At 47.8% G+C, this 22,982-nt stretch overlaps 1 protein-coding gene and 1 long non-coding RNA gene across 2 annotated transcripts; one reads left to right on the top strand and one right to left on the bottom strand.

Annotated features, from left to right (window-relative positions):
- Positions 1 to 1,896: 1,896 nt before the first annotated feature.
- On the bottom strand, positions 1,897 to 4,543 carry LOC144378595 (uncharacterized). Its single transcript, XR_013440438.1, has 2 exons — positions 4,342 to 4,543; positions 1,897 to 2,663 (listed from the first exon to the last, which is right to left on the bottom strand). It is a non-coding gene; the product is annotated as an uncharacterized LOC144378595 (long non-coding RNA).
- Positions 4,544 to 20,927: 16,384 nt separating this feature from the next.
- Positions 20,928 to 21,851, top strand: LOC144367240 (olfactory receptor 1C1-like). The gene has a single exon (XM_078022878.1). The coding sequence runs from the start codon at positions 20,928 to 20,930 to the stop codon at positions 21,849 to 21,851; it is 924 nt and encodes a 307-aa protein (XP_077879004.1).
- Positions 21,852 to 22,982: the final 1,131 nt, after the last annotated feature.

Raw genomic sequence — 22,982 nt, 5'->3', positions numbered from 1 at the left:
ATCTTGGGCCCAGAGCTAGGGAGTCAGCTCTCTATGGACTGAGACCTCTGACACCATGGTCAGAGAAAGTTTTCCTGCTCTATATTGTTCTTGTCAGTCGTTTGTCACAGCGATGAGAAAGCTGAATAAAAGAAATGGTAGCATGTAGGACACTTAACACTAGTACAAAAATTAAAAGGCAAAAGTACTAAGGTCAGCTATCGCCAAAAAAATGTGTTAACATTAAGAGAACTGAAATCAGAAATACCTAAAGTTGCTATCAGCTTAATAAAAGACTACTATAAGAAGTTTTACACACGTCTCAAGATGTAAGTGCACTTTATGCAAAAAAAAAAAAAAAAAAAGATGAAGAGGAAAGTCTCAAAGAACATCACCACATGTTGTAGCTGGCTTTCTCACTCCTGGGATCAGAAGACCTGACAAGCAGTTAGAGGAGGAAGAGTTTATTTGGGAGTCTCAGAAGTCTCAGTCCATAGATGGCCAACTCCATAGCCTCTGGGCCCAAGGTGAGGTAGAACATCATGGCCGAAAAGTGTGGCAGTGGAAAGCAGCTGGGGACATGGCACCAGGAAACAGAGAAAGAGGGGTTCCCCTCACCACGACAAAATACACACCCCAAAGACATATCCCCATGACCCGCCTTCTCCAGCCACAGCTCCCTATCACCCAAGATGTCTCAGCAAGCTCAGGAGCACGCAGCCTGGGGCTGCAAGGAAACCCAGACCCCAAATCAGCAGAGAGAAGGAAATAATAAATACAGGAAAGAAAAACAATGAAACTGAGAATGTAAAAATAGAAAAAGGAAAAGAGTGGTAAAATTGAAAAGTCACCCAAATTGACAAACTTCTATGTGAAATAAATTTAAAAAGAGAAAATTCACATAAACATTTAGAAAAGGAGACTTTATAACAGCTCCTGCAGAAAAAAAGGATCATAAATGACTGGGATTAACAAGTGTTTCCCAATAAATAGGGTAAACAGAAGAAATGGGTAAATTCCAAGGAATCTAGAGCCTCTCTGGACTGAATCAACAAACGTAAGAAATAGGAACAGACTAACAGCTAAGAGGAGATTGAACTGATAGTTAAAAAGTTCCCAATAAAGGAAGTTCCAGGATCAGATGGCTGGGACCTTGAAAACCCCATTGCAATTCTTTCAAGGATTATTGGAAAATGTGGTGACTGTTTTAAATAACACTTAATATCAATTTTTAAAATATCTTCCAAAAAGCATATTAGGGAAAACTTACAAACTGATCTTGATGAGACCAGAGTAAGCTACACTCAAAGCCACACAAAGTCACCTGAGCACAATAAAAGCCAGGGCCATATCAGAGGAACCTGGATATTAAAGATCCTAAACAAACTCTAGGAAAAGATGTGTCGATACATTAGAAACATCCAACACCTCTATGAAGCGGGATTTATCCCTGGCTTGGAGGACGATCCCTGTAGGAACCTCCGTGATTCGCTGCACGGAAAGACGAAGATTAAAAGTCACACAGCAATCTTAGCACACATGGAAAAACGTGTCATGAAGTTTAATACCCTTTCCTAACAGTATTCATCAAGAAATTAAGAGTAGGAGGAACTCAAAGCAACCCAAGAAAGGTGTTTATGAAAACCACAGCTAACTGACTTATAGACAAAGAATGACCACCTTTCCCTCAAAGGCGGAGGAAGGCAAGGACAGACCCCCTGATTCCCCTCACCATGTACTGGCAGCCCTAGTCAGAGTTAGTAGGCAAGCAGAAATAAACTATACAGTGTCAAAAATGGCCTGGTGTGGTGGTCACCCCACGTTTCCTATTTTTAGAGACTGTTATGTGTGGAGTCATCACAATCCTTGTGACAAGACATTCCAGTGTTTTTTCACTGGGTCATTGTTCTTTCTTCCTTGGGTGAACTTTATGGGTACAGAAGTTCTCTCTTCCTACGATGGTCTGTGTCTGTCCTCAGAGGCTCTTCCAAGTCCTGGAAGTGGCTGGGGCCTGTCTCTCTAGTAGTTCGCTCTGCTAAGGAGCCGCCAGGTTCAGCTGAAATAAGGGCTCTGGCTCCAGGTCTTGCTCAATCTGTTGCATTTGTGTTTCAGGTGATGCTGAGGAATCCCAGGCTGTCAAGAAGGCTCACTTGGTGCTTTGCAGCATCGAGTCCCACACTGATCCCAGAAGGGACATGGCCCTGAGAAAGAGCTGAGGGGCACAAGGGAGAAGCCCTCAGGGAGGACCACAGGGAGCACCGGGCCCTGGCAGGGGATGCCCTCCAGGGCTGGTTTGCTGGAACTCTGGTCCCAGTCCCAGAGACACTTAATAAGTGAAATACTCTTATTGAGTTTGACTTTTGCCCTTTGTTTCAAACATGGTTTGTTTGCTGATGATTTGTAAGGAGCTGACAATAAACAGAATTTTCCCTTTCATCGTTACTTTGAGTGGTTAAGGAAAGACAGGAGCTGAAGGATGAAGAAGCTGGTGAAGTGCCGGGTGTGCTTTGTTGCAGGAGGGGTGGCCTGGTCCTGCTCTGATGGGTGACTGGGCCTGGACTGGCCTTGTGCTCTGGGCTGAGGAACTGCCACTGGCAGGAGGTGCTGGCTCTGCCCACTCAGGGGCTTCCCAGCTGGGACACGGACTGCAGCCTCTTCCTCACGCCATGGTCCTGGCTTCTAGGCTTTGGAGGACAGAAAAAAACATGCTAGTAAGTAAGGATATCTGGGACCTTGAAAAATCCCATTGCAATTCTTTACAAGGATTATTGGAAAATGTTGTGACTGTTTTAAATAAAGTTACCCCTTCACCCTACAGGAGAACCCAAGCGATTCATTTGAACACCCTTCTCCAGGGATGCTTCACATTCTATTCACCCCATAGAATATATACCCCATGGTCACCCCTTGGTTTCACAGAGAGCCACAGAGTTGTGAAGCAATGGCACAATTACAGATTTACATCTCATTTATTGGCATCTTTACTTGAATAATAGAAGTATGTATAATTTAATGGTATATTAAATATTGCATTTTGTGGTATTTTATTGTGATGTAAGTACATTCTATATTTACATGCATCCATTTTTGTTTCTGAATGATTATATTCATGTGGGTTTCTATATACATTTACATAGTGTTTGTGTGTGTGTGTGTGTGTGTGTGTGTGTGTGTGTGTGTGTGTGTACTGGGGATTGAACCCAATGGTGCTTAACCACTGTGCCACATCCCCAGCATCTTTTGTATTTTATTTTCAGACAAGGTCTCACTGAGAGCTTAGGGTTTCAATGTGTTGCTTAGGACCTCACTGAGTTGGTGAGGGTGGTTTTGAACTCTCTATCCTCCTGCCTAAGCCTCCAAGCTACTGGGATTATAGGTAGGCGCCACCATGCCCAGCTATTTTAATATCTCAAGAAACCAAAGTGTTTTTGATGAATTACACAGGAACCGAGTATTTCCTTATTATGAGAATTCAAACTTTGCTTTGTGCTTGAGCTGAATCGCTTCTCCTCAGCCCCCTTCTCAGCTCCCACAGATGCCTGTGTACATGTATTCATGTTGTCACAGTTAGAACAAGACAGCCGGCTGCTGCTCACCATGTGCACGCTCTGCAGTGTGCAAAACAGCTATCAGATAAGACCCAGCGACACAGATCATTCTTTCCACAGCAGCAGTGCGCAGCCCCACTGCCTCCGCAATTCTGTCAAGTACTGTAAGCAGAAATGTGCTCTTCCTGTATGCAGAACTTCAGTGACTACAGGGGATACCACCACACTGTTTCATGTGGCCAGGGGAATCCTGCTACCAGGCTCAGCAAGACATAATGGGGAATGGGAACTAAAAGCCAAATGCTTCTCTGCTACTGAAATCCAGGACCATATATTCCCAATCTTGATTCAGTGATTTAAAAAAAAAAAAATCACATTTTTTCATAGGAATTCCTCAGGGTTCATAACGACAGATCACTGCTGTTTGGAATCAGTAATGGAAGAGTTGAGAGAAGGCACCTTGCCACTGAATTAATGCAGAGGACATTTGGTGCCAGAGGAATGGTGGACTGGGTGCTCCTCAGGGACAGTCCTGAATTAAGGGACATGGTCTGTGGCTCATAAGGTGTCCCTCCAGGAGAAGATTGGGCTGTGTCTCCTGTCACTGAGGGGTCTCAGGAGGGATGAGAGTGTGCAGACACACCCTTGGTGAGGAAGTAGTGAGCTGAGAGGGCACTACAGCCACAGCCTGTGTCCATCAACAGTAGGACTTGGTCCAGGCTGCAGAGACAGCTCTCAATCCAGGTTAAGTGACACAGTGAGGACCACAGACCTACTTCAGAAGACACAGAAACTCCAGCCCAGTGACACTTACCAAGGATCACCAGGAACTGCTTGCCCAGCCTTGGTCAGTTGAAGGGAGTGACTCTTGGCAGTGACAGTTGGTTTGGAATGTCCTGTGTTCTGATTCAGTTGGAAAGCCAGGTGGATGCTGGTCTGCAGAATGCTGTCATCAACTCCAGGAAGGTCCACACAAGGTAGCTGGCACTGGGAACTTGCTGAAGTGTGGCCTCCCATCTGAATCTCATCTTGTCCTCCAGAGGAGCTTCTTTGATGCAAAGTGCCTCTCATTTGGGGTCAGGGACTGAACCACAATAGAGACAGAGCTGGTCAAGGACCTGAGCCCTTGTGTTCAGCCACCTCTTCTGAGGTGTCAGCTCTTCTCCATGCAGAAATGCCTGGTCATTATGTTTGAGGAAGAGCTTGGGAGAAGCTCTAGGTTCAGTGGTCCAGGGTATGACTAGAGGTCTCAGAACTTGTTGGTCTCTGTCCTCAGGGAAGCAGCTGCATTCCTGTCCCAGGTCTGCTATCTCTGGCATGTCTTTTCTTGTAAATGCAAATGTCCTCAGCTGTGGAATCTCTCTACTCAGACCATCTCACAGGTGGACTTGGGAATCACAAGCCATCCTGCAAAAGCTCCCAGAAGCTGCAGATCACCACACCCAACAGTGGAGGAGAGGAGCCCTTCCCCCTCCCCTGCCTTTAACCACCCACTCCCTCCCTGGAGTCAGCCACTAGCTAGTGTGTGGCTTTTCCTCCCAGATATTTAAAATTGAAAGGCCATGCACATTTATGCTGAGCCAGCCATTTTATGCTAAAGCTTTACCTGCATCAGGTTACATTCAGCCTCATGATACAAATAAGGAGGCGCATTTAAGTGCTCAGATGATAGTGCAGAGGACCCAGGACACAGGATTGCATGACATGCCCAGGTCCACACAGCTCCAGGCTGGTCTGAGCCCAGGCCCTCTGCACCAGGACCCAGGCGCTCAGGCCCTCTGCTCTTTTTCTGGCTCTGCACTGGCTTATCTACAGGAACAGGGTCCCCACTCACCCCATCTGCAGGTGTGCTGAGGGCCCCTCTCCACGACCTCCCTGAAGCCCCTCTCTGACTCAGGAGGCTCTATGGGGCAACAGTGAACACTGACATCCGAATTTAAACTCTCAGTCTCAGCAGCAATTCCACCCTGGACTAGGAACTGCAGGCAGGTCCTCACCTCCAAGACCCACACACTCCGCCACAACCATCTTCCTGGGGAGACTTTAACCTCTGCTGTGGGCTCAGCACCCATTAGGATGTTCACCCCTGTGGCCTGGCTCCCCATGTGGAGCATGGACCAGGACTGAGTCTGCAGGATCCCAAGTTCCTGCTCTTCCATATAATGTGGCATCCAGTGGTGGGTCCCCTGGGGCCTCACACCTGTCCCTTCCCTTTTTCCCTGAATATGGTTTTTGCAGGAGGGATCAGAATGCCCTGCCCTGGTCTTGAACACCTGGAGAGCTGGGCAGGGCTCCTTCCTTCTGCAGCTAGACCCAGGGCAGCACCTGCCCCCAGCCCTGGTGGGGACCTGAGAGAGGAGGAGCCTGAGGAGGCCTGGGGAGGCTCACTCCTGGCCTCCCCACCTGAGCTGTGACTCTTCACTTCATGTCACCCCAAATAGAAAATGTCACCGCATGTGGACAATCTTCTTCCCATGTCCTGATCCCCCGTGGTGTCTGGGTGGTGCCCAAAACACTGTGGCCAGCAGAGGAGAGAGGCCTCCTTCAGGGGCGGAGGGTCAGGGTGGGACATGGCCTTCTGCCTGGGAGGAGGAAAGGCAGGCTCTGTGTAGGAGGGAGGGTGACCTCAGCCTGTGATAGGACAGTCCCCAGTGTCCCTGTCCAGCCTCCCTGAGGAAGCACATCCTGGGCTCTTCTGAAAGACTGAACAAAGGACTGTGGGTGTTTCAGGTAAATGTAAATATAAGTGGACTCAGGTTTGGTTTTTTGCATTGCCAATTCCTGGGGAGTACATTACAGTAATGTAATGTACTCCCTGTAACCTGATGGTCTGCAGGGGTCAGCACAAGCTGAGACCACTGGACTGGGAAATGCCTCCTGTTGGCCTAGATCTGCAGCTCCCTTCTCATGGCCACACTGCCCTGGAAGTCCTTTTCCTCTGGATCCTAGGTTCCCAGGGGCACTGAGAGGGGCCCTGCTGTGTGGGATTGACATGTAAATGGGGGCACCTGCAGGCAGCCCCTGGCCTTGGGCTGCAGAGGGAGGATTTCTAGGGGCAGCAGGAAGACAGCAGGGCACCTGGCCTGAGAGGGGAGGGGGGTTCCCTGTGCTAAGAAGAGGAGATGGCCTGCCCCAGCCCAGGCTGTTGGTGCCTGAACACTCTGTCCCTCCCTAGGCACAGGGAGCAGGGGCAGCCCTGTGTCTGCTGTGAGCACTTGTGCAAGTCTCCCTTGAAGCCTGGAGGCTGGAGCTTGCTTCCTGCTCCTCCCCCCAGGGCCACTGGCAGAGGCAGGGGATGCAGGTCAGGTCAGCAGTTTAAGAGGAACTGGTCTCATCTCCCAGAGTGTGGGGATCTGGTCACAGAAGTCACCTCCTTCAGGGGAACTTGGGCTCCTCTTATCAACATTATTTTGTGCCTGCATTTCTCCTGCAGTGAACAGATAGTTTGCTGAGGAATGTGACATATCCTGTCCACTTAAGCCAGGCAGGGCTGCAGCTAAATTGCTTCTTGGAAAAGAAAGCATGTGGGGGTCAGCACTGTGGGCCCATTTGATAGAATCGTTCTCTTAACCTCGTGGTCCCAACATTCACATCTGACTGTCCCCTAACAGAGAGATCCTGGCCATGCTGGTCACTGTAGAAGCAGGCACTGTGTCCTCATTGTTCCTCATCCAGAGCTCAGCCCTGAGCATCCCATCTAGGCTCAAGGCATCTCTGATGATACACCCTGTAAACATCTGGTCCAGCTCAGGTGAGGAAAGGACCCTCCTCAGCTAATCCAGGGTCCTGCTCAGGGTGTGATCCAGGGTAAGGCATGATGAGAAGGCTCCTGGACAGAGCAATGTGATCCCTTCCCTGCTCCTGCTGCCCTGCTCCTGTCCAGCACAGGGGTGACTGGGCTCAGCTCCTCACCTCTGTTTACAAACATGCCCCCTGCTGGGAATTCCTCAAGGACCCTGATATTGGCCTTTGTGTCCTTGGGCCTCAGAGAGAGGCAGACAATTCTGCACATGCAGGCTATTGATAAATACCTGTAAGAAGCCAGGGGAGGAGAGGCCCCTTCTTAAGTGTCATCTCCAGAGGAGCCCTCCCCTGAGTGATGGACATGAGCCAGATGTGCTGCTGAATTTACATTAATTACCATGAAGCAAAGTAAACATCCCAGTCCTTCTCCCAAACTAAACACAGTCCAGGGTCCCAACAGTGCTGTTCTCATGCAGAGGAAACTCCCACCCTCTCAGAACTATCTGGTGGGCAGAGGTCTGGGCCTGGCCTGGGTCCCTTCCTTGGAGTCCTTAACACAGTGTGTCCATTGCAGCTGCAGCTGCAGCTCACAGGACTGGCTCTGAGGGCTGCAATGATCCTAGGCATGTGGGAGTGACACCTTGAGTTGTGAGGTTTTGCAGGTGTGAGCCTTGACTGCTGAATCTCTGACCACACAGAGCCCAGGTGAGTTTTGAGAAGCCAGGGGAGGAGCAGGGTGAGGTGTGGACAGTGTGTCCTCCCTGCAGCTAACGACTTCCCACTGTGTCTCTAAAGGTCCTCTGTCAATAGAAGATATGATTCCAGTAGTGACCATGAAGAAACTCCAGGTAGATTCCAACAATGAGACAGGACCCAAGGGAAGGGTATTCCTGGGAGTCACTGAAGTATAACTGCTCAGCTGGAGACAGAGCAAGGGGCTGTGAAATCAGAAAGATTTCACCTTAAGCAGCTAATGGTGCAATAAAAGAGCTGTGATGTCTTTGGGCTTTGAGTGCTTGACTCCCAGCCATCTTGCTCTGCTGTCAAGGTGTCTTTCCCACCAGATCAGCTGTCTCCTGAATCTGCCTCTGACACGCCTCAGCACTGGGGTTGCCTGGGTAATGCCTGTTGAGAATGGAGCACAAAGTCTTTGGGTGGGGTCTGGTGCTGACCCCCAGTGCAGGTGTCTCATAGACCTGGATCTCTCATGGCTTCCCAGACCTTGGATGTGGAGGGGATGCTGTCTCAGGGAGTTCAGGTGCAGGGTGGTAAGGAGCCCTCTCCTCTGCTGGACTTCAGGTCTTGCTCAGCAACCTCAGGGTTGTGTCCTGCTGTTTACTCCTGGTGCACTGATGCCCTCATGGTCAGGTTACCTGAAGAATCCCCTAAGTGTGGTGAGGTTGTAGCAAACTCAGCCACGTGCACGGTGAGCCCTGGAGCTGGTGTGGCCCCCAGGTCCTGGAGAGTGTGCCAGAGCTGGAGCTTCTGAGCTATGCTCACCTCAGACATGTTTATATTTCATAAGTTAGCCATTTTTGAATGCACATGTGCTCTGTTTTGTTTCAGAATTTTCTCAAAGGTCAATAGAAGAGATACATAATTTCCCATTGGTGTAACATTGTTTTTCTAAGTTTTTCTTTAAATTTTGCTGCTATGTTAATATTTTCATATAAAATCATAGTGGTTTTATATCGTTATTTTGTCAAATATTTTCTGTGATAAATGACCACTGGCTGACATGAATTTAGACACACTTGTGTGTGTGTGTGTGTGTGTGTGTGTGTGTGTGGTCACCTTGTCCTTTAATTTGTACAATTGGTGACATTGTTGCACTGACATTTTTAGCATAAACCTAAAAAAAGAAGCGAAACTCAGGAGTATGGTGTTGGCCTCTTCCCCTAAGGTGGTGATCAGCCTCCTGAGCCCCGGGGCTACACACAGCCTCTGGTAAGAAGGCAGGAGGGTCCTAGGAGCAAAGGGCGAGGCTGAGCCAGGATGTAAGTGTTACTCAGCAGGCTGTGTCCCTGTGGAAGTGGCTGCTGCTCCCCTGAGCACAGGAAGATCAGGCTCTGCGCTCAGGCTGGCCCCCTGCGCTGGTGCGGGCAGCCTCTCTCCAGCCAGGGAGGCTGAGAATCTGGCAGGGCTCCGGATCCCAGAGCCAGTGACCTGTTAGGCCTGGAGGTTTGGGGAAGTGGTGACGCTGGACCCAGCTGGCCGCGGCCCTGGGCTACAGAGGAGGGTAATGGTCTCCCAGAAGTCACCGGGCAGATATGTGGCCCCTGGAAACAGGTGAGGGGCGGAGCTTCAGCGTTGCCCTCCCCACCCAGCCCAGCCGTTCCCCACATAGTCACCTGGGCAGGGAGCAGGAGAGGAGCCCCGGCCTGCTGCATCCAGCCGGGCTGCTCTACAGGACGGCGCTGGGCAGCCTCAGCTCTCCGGTCACTCCTACACCGGGGGCGCAGCTCTCATGCAGATGAGCTGCCACCTGATGCGGCGACCACAGGTTAAGGGGACCCAGGGCCCGAGCTGCGCTTCCCGGCAGATCTTCTCTCCGGAGCCCGACCCACGGCGCCCTCTAGTGTCCTACAGTGATATCGTCGTTCCAAGTTTCACTCCAGCTACTTTTCTCTATTGGCACCTGGGAGACAAGGTCAAAACCAGGCCAGTATAAGACTCAACAAACCAGGCAGGTTATGTTCGCTGGCCATCCCAGCGACTGGGAAGCTGAGGCAGGAGGATTGCAAGTTTGAGGCCAGCCTCAACAACTTAAGTTAGACCCTGACTCAAGATAAAATGTAAAAAAAAAGTTTGGGAATGTAGCTCAGTGGTAGTGTGTGCCCCTGGGTTCATTCTGCAGTGTCACAAAGGAAAATAAAAAGGATTTAAGAAAAAAAAAATGAGAAGCAAGGCAATTAAAGTGGCCCAGGATTGTTGAATTAAAGAAGAAAAATACTTTCTACTTTATCACTTCAAAAATTCATCACATCACCCAAGAAAATATGTAAATAGCCAATAAACACATTGATATATTTAATATTGTGGTTCTAAAAATGCAAAATTAGATTATCATATTATCCCGTTCCAAGAAAAGCGTACACAACTGAGTGCATGGGGTGATCTGCCACCTACTGGCACCATATAAAGTAGGTGGACTCTGACACACTCCTGGCAGAAGGCAGCCACTTTGTAAGAAGTTAAAATAAAGTTAACATAAACTTTATTGAGTGTGGTATGGTTAGTGAATTGTCCAAGAGAATTACACAATAATTCATAATTGAAATTGCATAACAGGATTGTTCATCACACAGCCTAAACATCTGACAGTAAGCCAACAGATAGAATTTCAAAATCATTCTGCTTATGTCAGAAGACCCACAGGAGAGAGTGCAGGTGACATGTCTCATGGAGATGAAACTCTGTAAACAAAGAGAAATCTGTAGTGTCACAGACAAGGTAAAGTCAATGGAATATTGACTGAAAATGCCATAATATCATGGTTGATAGAAAAATTTTAATCTTCATTTTGAATTCATGAAAATATGAATATATCAATATGATATGTAAACATAAATAATTATATGCAATAAAATATTAATTATATATTTATAATTTTAATTATAAATTAAATATATTAATTATTAATCAAATATACTTATTATATATTTCTCTATATATTTATATATATTATTTATATTGTGTATACATATTTTCCCATTCACCAAACTGTTCTCAAATGGATGCATATTACTTTGTATAAATTCCACCTTTATATTAAAACGATGATCACAGTATGCTGAGATGAAATCACAAACACTTTTATGAACTACTTTTCAAAAAATTATGCCCCTTCTAAAGAGAATATTACTGGTGGGAAAACAAAAAACTTAAAAGATGGAAAAATAGTTGAACACTCCTGCCTTCTGTCCTTGGTTGGAGACGAAGTGATATTTCCCTAAGACACCTCCACTTTTGGAATCAGGGGTTTCACCTCATGGGATGCACCTGGCTGGTTCCCTCAGGGCTCCTGCCCCGGTGGCTCAGCTTTCGGGCACCGCAGGGTGTTTCCTTCCCCTCAAGTGTGGATTTGCTCTGCTGCAGGGCAATTTGCCTACTGATGTCTCCCAGAAATGTATCAGTGGAAAGGAGCTCAGAGCAAGGTCTGCGGGCCAGGGTTTCCTTGTCTCCCTACCAGTCACAGCTGCCAGTGAAGAAGGTGGCTGCTGCCACCGGGGGGTGGGGGATGGGGGACAGCACAGTAGTCATTGGCCTCACCTCTGGCGGCAGCCCAGCCAGGAGCAAGAGCTGGGCATCAGCGGGGACTCCTGGGATCCAGAGAAGCAGCAGGGGGCGCTGGAGACCTGGTGCTTGAGGCTGAGGGTGGTTCCAGGGCTACCTGGGAGGGCGCCCAGCTGCTGCTGGAACAGGGATATGTCAGTCACCAACACTGAGGCCACTGCTCAGGGTGCAGGGGAGTCTGGAGATGCCCCCAGGTGATACAGAGAGGGCAGCTGCTGAACCTCATGGGTGCAGAGAGGGAACCTGCAGACACAGGAGCCATGGGTTCCGGGCACCTACCAGTTGAGAACTGCTGGTGAGATCTGAAACGACTTCTGGCACATGTTGGGGAGTTAGCTATGGTAGAAGAGACCAGTCCCCGCCCATGCAGTGAGAGAGCAGCAGGAGGGCCAGTCCAGGGCACATTGGACACCGCCTTCCAGGGTCCATGGTGCACCCAGGCTTCCCTAGGACTGGCCTCACAGAGAAGCCCACGCCTCTCTCCACCATACAGTTGGTCAGGATCAGTGCACCCTTAAGCCCAGTCAGCCTGTGCAGAGGGACCAGGAGCAGGAAGGTTCTGGGACTACAGGGAACAACACAGCTCTGGGGCTGCATTAGAGGAGCTGGCAGAGCTGGGGAGGGGTCTCTGCTGGAAATGTGGAGCCTTTGACTTTGTAGACTCCCAAAGTGACCACACTCAGTGTCCCTCTGCATTCGCTCAACACTTCTTGCATTGTCCTCAGTGAGGGTTTCATTAGTTTCCAGAGGATGCAACTTTCTACTTTTGCCAGTTTTTCCTCAAGTATTTAATATTTTATGCAATTACTAATTGCAATGATATTCTTCACAGAGAAAAAAGAAAACAATATTCAAGTTCAAAAGCAAGCATCCCCCCCCAACACAAAACAAAAACAAAACAAAACAAAAGAAAAAAACACCTCTACATAGCCAAAGCAATCTTGAACAAAAATAAGAAAGTGGAAGGCGTCACAATCTCTGATTTCCATATGTTGCAGAGCTTTGGTAACCAGAACAGCATGGTGCCACCATAAAAACTGACACAGACCAGCGGAACAGAACTGAGTTCCAGAACCAAGCCCACATGGACAGCCAAGTGGCTCCCAAAAAGGGTGCCACTAGAGAGAACACAGCCTTATTTTTGACTAGCTGGTGGCTTATTTCTAGGAAACAGTTTCTTTCTTCATGTTGACATTTTTTCCCTAAAACCACTTGAAGCACTTAGAGGACTTTTGGGGTCATTTCTCGAGGCTGACTGAGGAGTAGGTGGAATCACCTCTTTTTGTTTTACTCCAAAGTGTCCATTGGAAGATTTTGATCTCCTGGGATGAAATTCCTGTCTGTGAAGTCTGGAATCAGGCAGGTGCTGGTGATAGAACAGTCCAGATTCTGAGCTAAAAGTCTGTGACCTCATCAGATCTACTCTACTAAGGAAACCAGGGTCTGATGTGACACAGAAATCACCTCCTTAGAGCCCGCTGAGAGCTGCCTGCAGCAGACCAGGAGAGTGTAGGGCGGCTGGTCCCACTCCCCCATGGCTCTGGAGCACCATGACATCCTAGGAGCACGGCTTGGAGGGCTACAGGAACAGTGGCCTCATCCTCCATCTAGAGCCCAGAGGTCGACACAACACCTGAGCTCACCTGCACATCTTTGGATCCAGAGAAGTGCCTTATCTGCATCTGTGTAGTTGAAGAGGTACCTGGGAAGACTCCCTGGCTTCTGTTGGAACCTGTGTGTCCTTCAGTCCCCAGGACTGAGGCCACTGCTTGGGTGCAGGTGAGTCTGGCCCATGCTCCAGGGGATGCAGATGGGGAGGAGGGCTGAGCCAGCACAGGCCGGGGAGGAACCTGCAGACCTCAGCCAAAGTTCCCCAGCCAGAGAGTGAACAAGCAGGGAATGTGCTGGTAATTTCTTAGATCACCACTGGCAGCTTCTTTCTGTTGAGGAGTTCTTCCTTTAGTGTATCTTTGCTCACAGTTTTCCTATGAAGAATCATACCACTATTGAAGGAGGGAAATTACACTTAATATTCTGCTTGGAAATCTCAGCTGAATCTCCAAGTTTGCTTCTTGGCAGGCTTTATTTCAGACCTTGTTCATCTAATTCAAACTTCAGCATTCAAAATGAATGACACCTACATGCATCCAGTCACTGACCACAGACTCTGCATGGTGTACTGGGGACTCTAGAGACCCAAATCCTCCACCCAAAAATCTTGAATAAGACCATCTTTGTGGGCCTCTGACCTTGCTCAGAAGGGCCTTGTGCTAGGTTTATTGCTATTGTTGCCATCTTAAATTTTTTTTCTTTGCAATACTGATGATTGAACTCAGGGCCTCACATGTGCTAGGCCAGCCTCTACTACTGAGCTGCATCCCCAGCCCAACTATCTTAAAACTTAATATTTTACTCCCTGAACATGTTTTTTTTAAAAATCAATCAATTAATTTTACAGTAGAATGCATTTTACATATAGTACACAAATGGAGCACAATTTCTCATTCCAATGCTGTGCATGGTTCAGAGTCACTCCAGTAGTATAATCATCCATGTATATGGGGTAATAATGTCTGTCTCTTTCTACCATCCTTCCCATCCCCACAGCCCCAACCCTCCTTACACTTCCCTCTACACAAATCAAAGTTCCTTCATTCTTCCCTATCCCCCTGCCACACTATGGATCATCATCTGCTTATCAGAGAAAACATCCGGCCTTTGGTTTTTTGGGAATTGGCTTACTTCACTTAGCATAATGTCCTCTAGCTCCATCCATTTATCTGAAAATGCCATAATTTCATTCTTCTTTTTTTATTGGTTGTTCAAAACATTACAAAGCTCTTGACATATTATATTTCATACATTTGATTCTTCTTTAAGGCAGAGTTGACTTTTCTTGCTTCCCAATTTGCACACAGCATTCGCTTTGCCCCTGAGCAGGGCATTCAGGTGGACCCACAGGGGTGGGGTTTTAGCAAGACTCAAGGCCAAGAGGAGAGTGTGAGCATCTGGCCTTAGAGTGGGCTGAGTCATGAGATCCACTCTCACTCCCACCTAACTTGCTCTGGACCAGGAACAAGCAGGTGGGAAAGAAGCAGCACCTAGGAATCCCACGGTGCTTCTCACCTCGTTCTCTGCCTTAGCAACTCTCTCCTGAAAGTGAGGATGTGGGTGGAGGGAGAAGGATGCTGCTAGTGGGAAAGGTAGCCTCTGCTTTTAGCCCCTTGCCAGCAACCTTCAGATGGGAGCTTCAGCAGCATATGTAAATACCGAGAAGTGAAATAAAAACAAATGAAGTTAGTTTTGTGCAGTTTCTGCATATGCATTTACAGATGTGAACTGTGAGTTGTGTGACTTGTTGGATCAGCATAAAGATTTGCACTTAAAATGGTGCTGCCCACTTTTCAGATAAATGGTGAGATCCACAGTAATAATTTAAACTTACCATTTTCTCATAGCAACATTGAATGGCCAACTCATTCAAAGGTCAGAGCAGACAGAGAGATGCTGAGAAGAATGAAAGCCACATGAATCAGTGCCTCTGCTATTCGGCTAGGCCCACTGTGCCCCTTGTGCAGGTGCCAGTCACTGCAAAGATGAACTTGGCAGAATTTGGGATCTATTCAGAAGCAGCCCATGAGGGAGGCAGGAGCAAGCCTAGTGTCCACTCCCCAAGGACAGAGTTTATGGATCCTTGTGCAATAGAGTGGCAGGTAGTCTAAGGCTTGGGAAAGGTGACTAGAGGCCAGGGAAAGAGGAGCCACTGGTGGTCACGAGGAGCCAAACATCTCAGTTCTTCATAGGATACATGTTTCAAAAAATGGCAGCCTTAGCCTGGTGAGGCAGAGACTTGCCCTCCAATGTCAAAGACATCAGGTGTTGGAAGCTCAGCAGGCCCAAGGTCAGTGGTTTCCACTGGTTTTAGACAGACACGAGTGGCTTCCAGCTTAGGCCACTGTGACCAACATCACCCACATCTCCAGGTATCCTCTACAGCAAAGCTAGGGGGCTCTTAGCTTCCTGACCTCTGGAAATGGTGTGTCCAAGTCAGCTGAAGCAAGGGGAGGGGGCAGCCTAGAGGGCACACTCAGGCTCACCTGGAACTCAGCTCACTCCTGCATTATGGAAGAGGACCCACAATCTGGGACCTCACAAATCTCAGCCCTAGGCCAGTAATAAGATAAAACACGGACGGCATGAATGTTAACAGAACATGGTCAGCTAAAATTCACATATAGGAGTGCTCTAGAGAGCCCCAAAGTGCCCTCCCTGGTCCCTCGCTTCACTGTCACAGTGGCCCTGTGGCAAGTATCTATTGTAAGGGCTTCAATGGCAGGCTTCCTTTTGCCCAGGCAGATATGTCCCCGTCATGTGGATGGGGGACTTGAGGGAGCTTATTGGCCACATCACTCAGAGGCAGATGCAATCCAGCAGCTTCGCCTGGAGTGCTGCTGTGCACCTGCCCATGGGCACTCAGTCTTGTTCTGCAAGCTGTGGTTGGGCTGTGCAACTTCTCCTGCCCCAGCCAGTTGACTTCCTGTGCAGCAGCTGCAGCAATGTTCAAAGTATTAGAAATGTGTGACAGAGGGTAGATGACTTTGCACACCATCTCTTACATGAAATAGTGGTCATGATCCATTTTAGTTTATGACAGGTAAAAGAAGTACTGAGAAAGTGATATTCTGGTCATAGAGCTCACCCCAGCACTGAGCTCCGGAATCGTGGTACCATGCAGCACCCTGCTCTTTCAGGTGGTGTTTTGCATTCTTGGAAAGCATGGAGCATGGTCATGGGGTAGATTTGTGTGGGAGCCGGGAGGACCCCAGGAACCATAGGAGGAAATGTGGCATTTCAAATGGGCCTCCAAGTATGCACAGGATGGGGAGTGCCGAAAGTCAGGGCATGCAAGTAGCCAAGGGAGGAGTGGAAAGAGCCCAGGGAAGAGCACACTCCATACAGTATCCAGTTCCCCACGGGTTAGCGTGCTGTGAAGTGTGCGTGCACTGAAGAGCCCATTACACAGAAATAAAATTGTTACATGCTCCTTGATATGTAGAGTATACTGCTTACATTTCATATGTTAAAATTCCATAAAGTGCCACTAAGTCTTGCCCAGAAATCTGGGAATGGGGATTTTGTTGAGAAGTCATTTACAGGATCATGCACAATCTAACAATAAAAGTAGGCCTTTTTTTCAGGAAAGAAAAAAGTAATCTCAAATGTGAAAATAATTTTCTTCATTTAAGATCCACTTTTTAATTCAAATTCCCCGTGGAAGATGATCAGCCCATTATCATTCAATACCATGCAGTGAAATTAAACGCAACCTAAGTGCTGCCCACTTATCTACCTGCTCATTTTCATTTTTGGACCATGTTTGATCAGCGGCCCTCCACTCCTGCCCATCAGGGTCAGCCCCACCCTTACCTCCTGGCTGCTGCCCGCACTGGCCACACCTCCACTTTCTGCAGGGCATTGCTCTGGCCACACATCCTTGTAAAACATTATTGTCACAAATTTAAGCAACTTCATATTTCATGACATCTAGCTGTGCTCTTCATTTTCTTGAGATTTAATATAAAATGGCTTTAGATGATATACTATATTGAATACATATCCAATGGGAAATGTGATACTATACTACATGTATTTTAGTAGTAACATGTTTTTATTGACTTTCTGATAAACACATTTTACCTTTAAAATAACTTTTATTGTGTGCACTTAGGATACACAGCATAGTTTTGTGGGATACACACAGACTGAGAAAAGGCCACCGTCAAGCAAAGTAAGGTATTCTTCATCTCACAGACCCTGCTGCTTTTCCTGTGGGTATTTCCTGGACAAGCTGCTAAGATACACTTGTTCAGTAGGAACCTCAGATATGCTACATTTCTTACATTAGCCTCCATGCTGTGATTGGATTTCTAGGGTTGTGTTTTCTTCATGTCTGATACTCTGTGTCCTCTGATCTCTCTCCCTGTCTCTCCTGCTTTCTCTGCCTGGACACCCCCATATTTCCCTCTCCCTTCCCTTCTGCCCCCTCCCTTTCCTTTTCCTCCTCATTGCCTTCCTCTCCCTTTCCTTCCTGTTTTATACTACACACCTAAGTGAGGGCAGGTGATTTTTTTTCTGACTTATTTCACTTAGTATAAAGCCCTCCATGTTCATCTGGATTTGGTAGATGACAGGATCTCCTTTTTAAGACTGAATGATTTTTCAGTCCAACAGTATACTGTATTTTCTTTACCCATGGGCAGAATCCTGGGCATTTAGGTTATTTTTTATGCCTTGACTAATGTGAACACTGCTGCAAAGAACCTGGGTGGTCAGATACGTTTAGGAGATGGTGGCTTCTTTTCCTTTGCAGGCTATTGGGGGTCTTTTGTGGTTTCATAAGGATCGTTGGGCTGTTTTCTACTTTCTATGAATAACATCTTTGGAATTATGATAGAGGTCACACTGAATCTGTGTATCATCTGAGTAGTGTTGCTGTTTTGATATTAGTGTTTCTGATCCATGAGTACTGGATATCTTTCCATTATTTGCACCTTCTTCAATATCTTTCATCAATGTTTTATGGGGTTCAATACAGAGATTTCACTTCCTTTGTGAAATTTATACTGCAGTGCTTTTTAAAATGCTACCTTTCATGGAATGGTTTCCTTGACTTATTTTTTCAGATAGACCATTTTTTTGTGTGTGTATAAAAATGTTACTTTTAAAAAATATAGCTTGAGGTAATAAGTGAAAAGATGAGACACTGAAACCCAAAACCTACAAACTTAATTATCCATCCCCATAAAATTCAGTCTCCACTCCCCGCCCTGTGACAAAGGGACTCAGGGATACCGAGAACCCTCTTTGGAGTCAGACATGCACAGGCCCAAATATTAATTTCCAGATTATTTAGTAGTTGTTTGAATTGTACAAAGCATTTTGTTTTAATGTTATGTAGAAGAAAAGGAGAATTGGTCTTAGAAACTTCATAGATTTTAAAGCTTTTCCTGGCATGCTCTGTTGGACCCTCGGCTTACCTTCTCTTCCAAACAGAGAAACAACTTAGAAATTAGAACTCCACATGGCCTCTGCAGTGCTGAGCTCAAGGGACAAAGTGTGCCTTGATCATGGCCTGTCCCTCTGAGTCACTCAGGTAAACAAATTACTGCTATTCCCAGAAGAGAGGAGCGCGCCCCTGTCCCTCCGGTTCCTCTCCTCCTGGTTAATCTCCTCTTAGGATCTGAACCCGTGTGCAAGTCCACCTCTGTTCTCTTGGTCGGACCTTCAGAGAGAATAAAAGTCCCCTCCCGACAAGAAGGGTACGTACTCCAAGCTCCTCTCTGTCTCATCAGAGACACCCTGAGTATGTGAGTCCCAGAATCATGACACTCAGACTTTTGTAATGGCACTGTCAAGGTTCCCGTGGAAGAGTGGGCTAAGCCCAGGTTGAGGAAGCCACCTGGAGCTCACGGAAGTGCCCTGAGGGAGGCGCTGTAGGGCTCTCTCCGAGAACCACAGGCTGGTGCAGTCAGGTGCTGCTCCAGAATGTGGCCTCCGCTGTTTCCATAGCACTGTGTGTCACCAACTGTGCAGATTCTTCCTCCGGCACAACACCGGCCACAGGGAAGCAGACAAACAAGGTGAGCTTCCATGCTGGTCATGAAAGGGGCATTCAGCCTGATCACAGGATGGGGAAAGGGCAGGAGAGATCATCCCGCAGCAGAGGAAGCCAGCAGAGCCCCTCACTCCAGAGTGGGCACCTGCCCAGCGTGCAGTGACCCCGCCCAACACAGACCTCATCCCGACTCACCTGCGCTTGGGTGAAGAGGTAGAGAGAATTTAGTTAGAGACTATAGGGATCAGAGGGAGGGAACTGTGTGGGTCGGAGGCTCTGGGCAAGTTGGGACTGGAGGCTAGATAAAGAGCAAATGCATGTTCCAGTTAGTGGCAGGGCTTTAGCGGTGCTGGCTACACTGCCTGGCACAGGAGCTTGGTGGGAAGAAGGAGGCCTCCTGAATGTGCCTTCAGGGGAGGCCTGTGGGCCCTGTTCCATGGTTGCGTATTTGAAAGGAGAGGTCTTCTTCCTATATCACACATCTGGAGGATTACAGTGAATATTCCTGTAAAACATAAGGAAGTTACAAGTTCTGAATTTAGGAGAACCTCCTGAGACTGAGAAAAGGTCTCCAATATGTACACACCAGACATGTTTTATAAAGAAGTTCATTAGGATCCCAAATGTAAAATCAATAACAAACGGTGATTCAGGGACACTGTGAGAAATAATAACACCCGCACTAAAAATGGCAGGTCCCCACCAGCCAGTGTGATTTTACAGGCCCACGTCCTGTTCAAGGCCATAATAGCCAGTTAGGTTTACAACAATATAAACTAAAAATATAAAGTTTTGAAAAAAAATTAAAAGCCCCCAATGTCAGGAAGAACGTTCTGGAACCCATAACTTAATCAATAATTCAACTCCAGTCAAAAAAAATAATATTCAGTATCAAATGAATTGTGCCCAGAATGTGGACCTTAGGCAGTGTTCAAAGGAAGACACTGGTCATGTGAATGGATGGATAATTACTAGTTTGCTAATAGTTATAAAAACTTATGTCTTGATAATATTTAGAATAAAAGCGGGTATTAATTACATCATATTATAGTAAGCATTTGGAGAGTAGAGAGACTGTGAGGCTGCAAGACACTTGGTGAAGGATTCTAGTAGGGCAGGAGCACTATCACGTCTCCTAGGGAGAGCAGGCCACAGGGCTGTGCTGGGCTGAAGGGCCTAAAGCCCCTGCAAGGGCATGGGACGTCAGGGGAGGCTGCATACCTGGCAGAGGCACTGTGCAATGACCAGCAGAGAGCAAAGAAGCCAGAGTGGGGGCCTGGGATCACCAGTGACCAGCATTTATTCTCACCCAAGTGAAGAAGCTGGCACAGGGCATCTGCCACCCTGGTTGGGATACATCAGATGAGCAGGGACAGTGCTCAGCCACAGTAACTAAATCTGCTCAGAGCAAACAGCATGGCTGCCAAAATAAGCAACTTTCCAATAAGGTCGGAATGGACAATGTGATTATTGTGGGCTAATGAAAATAACGGGTCCAGTTAAAAATGGGCATTCGTCACAGTTCACTTCCAGTATTGGGGAAGAAACCATGCTTTCTTGAAAGTGGTTGAGACTGAGTCGCAAGATGTTTCTGTGCGTATGCAGACATGATGCCAGAGACACAGACATGGGTGGCAAACATTGGAGGTAGCAAGGGTTAGGGTGGCACTTAGTCCCCCACACGTCATGAGGACCCTGTGGGGCTCCACCATTAAATGTTCTCTTCTTCTAGATTTGATGGGAAGATGGACAGAGGAAACCTAACAGCCATCAGGGAATTTGTCCTCCTGGGCCTCTCGGACTCCTCAGCACATCCGCACCTCTTGGCCCTGCTCTTTCTCTGTATGTACCTGGTCACCATGCTGGGAAATACACTCATCATCCTGGCCATCGGCGGTGACCCCCGCCTCCATTCCCCCATGTATTTCTTCCTTAGTAATTTGGCCTTTGTTGACATTTGCTTTATTTCCACAACAGTTCCCAAAATGGTAGTGAACCTCCTGACTGACACCCTGACCATCTCCCTCGAAGGCTGTCTTGCCCAGCTCTTCTTCTTCATTTCTTTTGTGAACATGGACAGCCTCCTTCTCTGTGTGATGGCCTACGATAGATATGTGGCCATTTGCCACCCTTTACACTACGCCACCACAGTGAATCCTCAGCTCTGCCTGCGGTTGGTGGCAGGGCTCTGGGTGGTCACCTGCCTTCATGCCCTCCTGCACACTATGTTGATGGCACGCCTGTCCTTCTGTGCCTCCAATGTCATCCACCATTTCTTCTGTGACCTCAACCCTCTCCTGCAGCTCTCCTGCTCGGACGTGTCCCTCAACATCATGGTCATTCTCACGGTGGGGAGTCTGCTGGCTCTCACGCCCCTTGCCTGCATCCTCACATCCTATGGCCTCATCTTCTGCACCATTCTGAAGGTCACCTCTACTCAGGGGAGGCAGAGAGCCTTTTCCACCTGCAGCTGCCACCTGTCGGTGGTTGTGCTATTCTATGGCATGGCCATCAGGGTCTACTTCAGCCCCGCCTCCTCGCACACGCCCCAGGGAGATGCCCTGTCGGCTGTCATGTATACAATTGTCACCCCCATGTTGAACCCTTTCATCTACAGCCTCAGGAGCAGGGATGTGAAGGAAGCACTGCAGAAGACACTCTGCATGTGAGCTGCTCTCAGTGGTGACCATGACCCAGAGGTAAATCCAAGTGCCAGAGCAAGGGGCCAAGGCAGGCATGTCCCATGTGGGCACCGCAGCAGCCATCAGGTCACCCTGATGCCTCTTTACACTGGAAACTGCATCCAGTGCTTTGTGTGTGTCCTCACACTCTGCCTTTGCAAACACTGGGCAACCCAGGAAACCCACGGTCAGGATGAGTACTGTGCATTCTAGAGAAGCAGATGGGGACCACCAGGTCCCTGACTTCAGTGCAGTGAGGTGTGATCAAACTTCAAGCCGTCCAAATGAGGATAAGTCCTGCTGGGGCAGCCTCTGAGGTTCAGACTGGACCGAGGCTGGGCTCCAGTGCAGACCCATGGGTGGTGGGAGCAGAGCTCCTCTTGAAGCGCTCTTGGGAATGCTTCCCTGTCTAGGGAACACTCCTTCACTTTGCTCTCTCTCAACACACCTTGATGTCCCCATTCTGTCCACCGTGTCCTTGTCACATGTGTGCCCAACTGTTTCTGGCATAGAGGAAGATCACCTTCTGCTCCAATCACGTTCCTTGCCAACAGGCAGAGGCTGGCGGAGCCCTCTGCAGATGTGCCTGGTGCAGCCCACTCCTGAGGAAGAGTCCTGGACTGTCCTCCTGGGAGGTAACAGGACCCATCAAGGGGAAGCCTTGCTCCAAACCTCTGAGTTTTGTTCCATCTTGTCTTGCTAATAGCAAATCAATATGCAATATGCAAAAGTGATTACATCAGCAGTTATTCCGTTGAATAAACTCTATGTAGGATATGGCTCCAATCCCTAGTGCTTAGGGACTCACTCATTCCAGTTCACCTTTGGGAGTGTCACCTGTCCTTCTCCAGAATCAAAATGTCTGCTTTTGTGCCTCTGTAAATGCTCAAGTGAACACACACATCCCACTTTTAAAACCTAGTAGAAATTCACACCTTCCCAAGGAAAAACTAATACAGATGCAAGAATTTAAATCCCTTCGAAGAAAAATATGTTTAGTTTTTTTTTTTAAAAAAAAAAAAAAACCAACCAAGTTGGCAAGTAAACTTCAGCTTCAGCTATTCTAACATAGTTATTTAGCTTACAATATGAATAAAGAATGAGATTCATGAAGGCAAA

Source organism: Ictidomys tridecemlineatus, chromosome 1 (genome assembly GCF_052094955.1).
Source record: "Ictidomys tridecemlineatus isolate mIctTri1 chromosome 1, mIctTri1.hap1, whole genome shotgun sequence".
Classification (NCBI taxonomy): Eukaryota; Metazoa; Chordata; class Mammalia; order Rodentia; family Sciuridae; genus Ictidomys; species Ictidomys tridecemlineatus.
The sequence above is the reverse complement of the archived record's forward strand: the minus strand, read 5'-3'. Positions and strand labels throughout refer to the sequence as shown.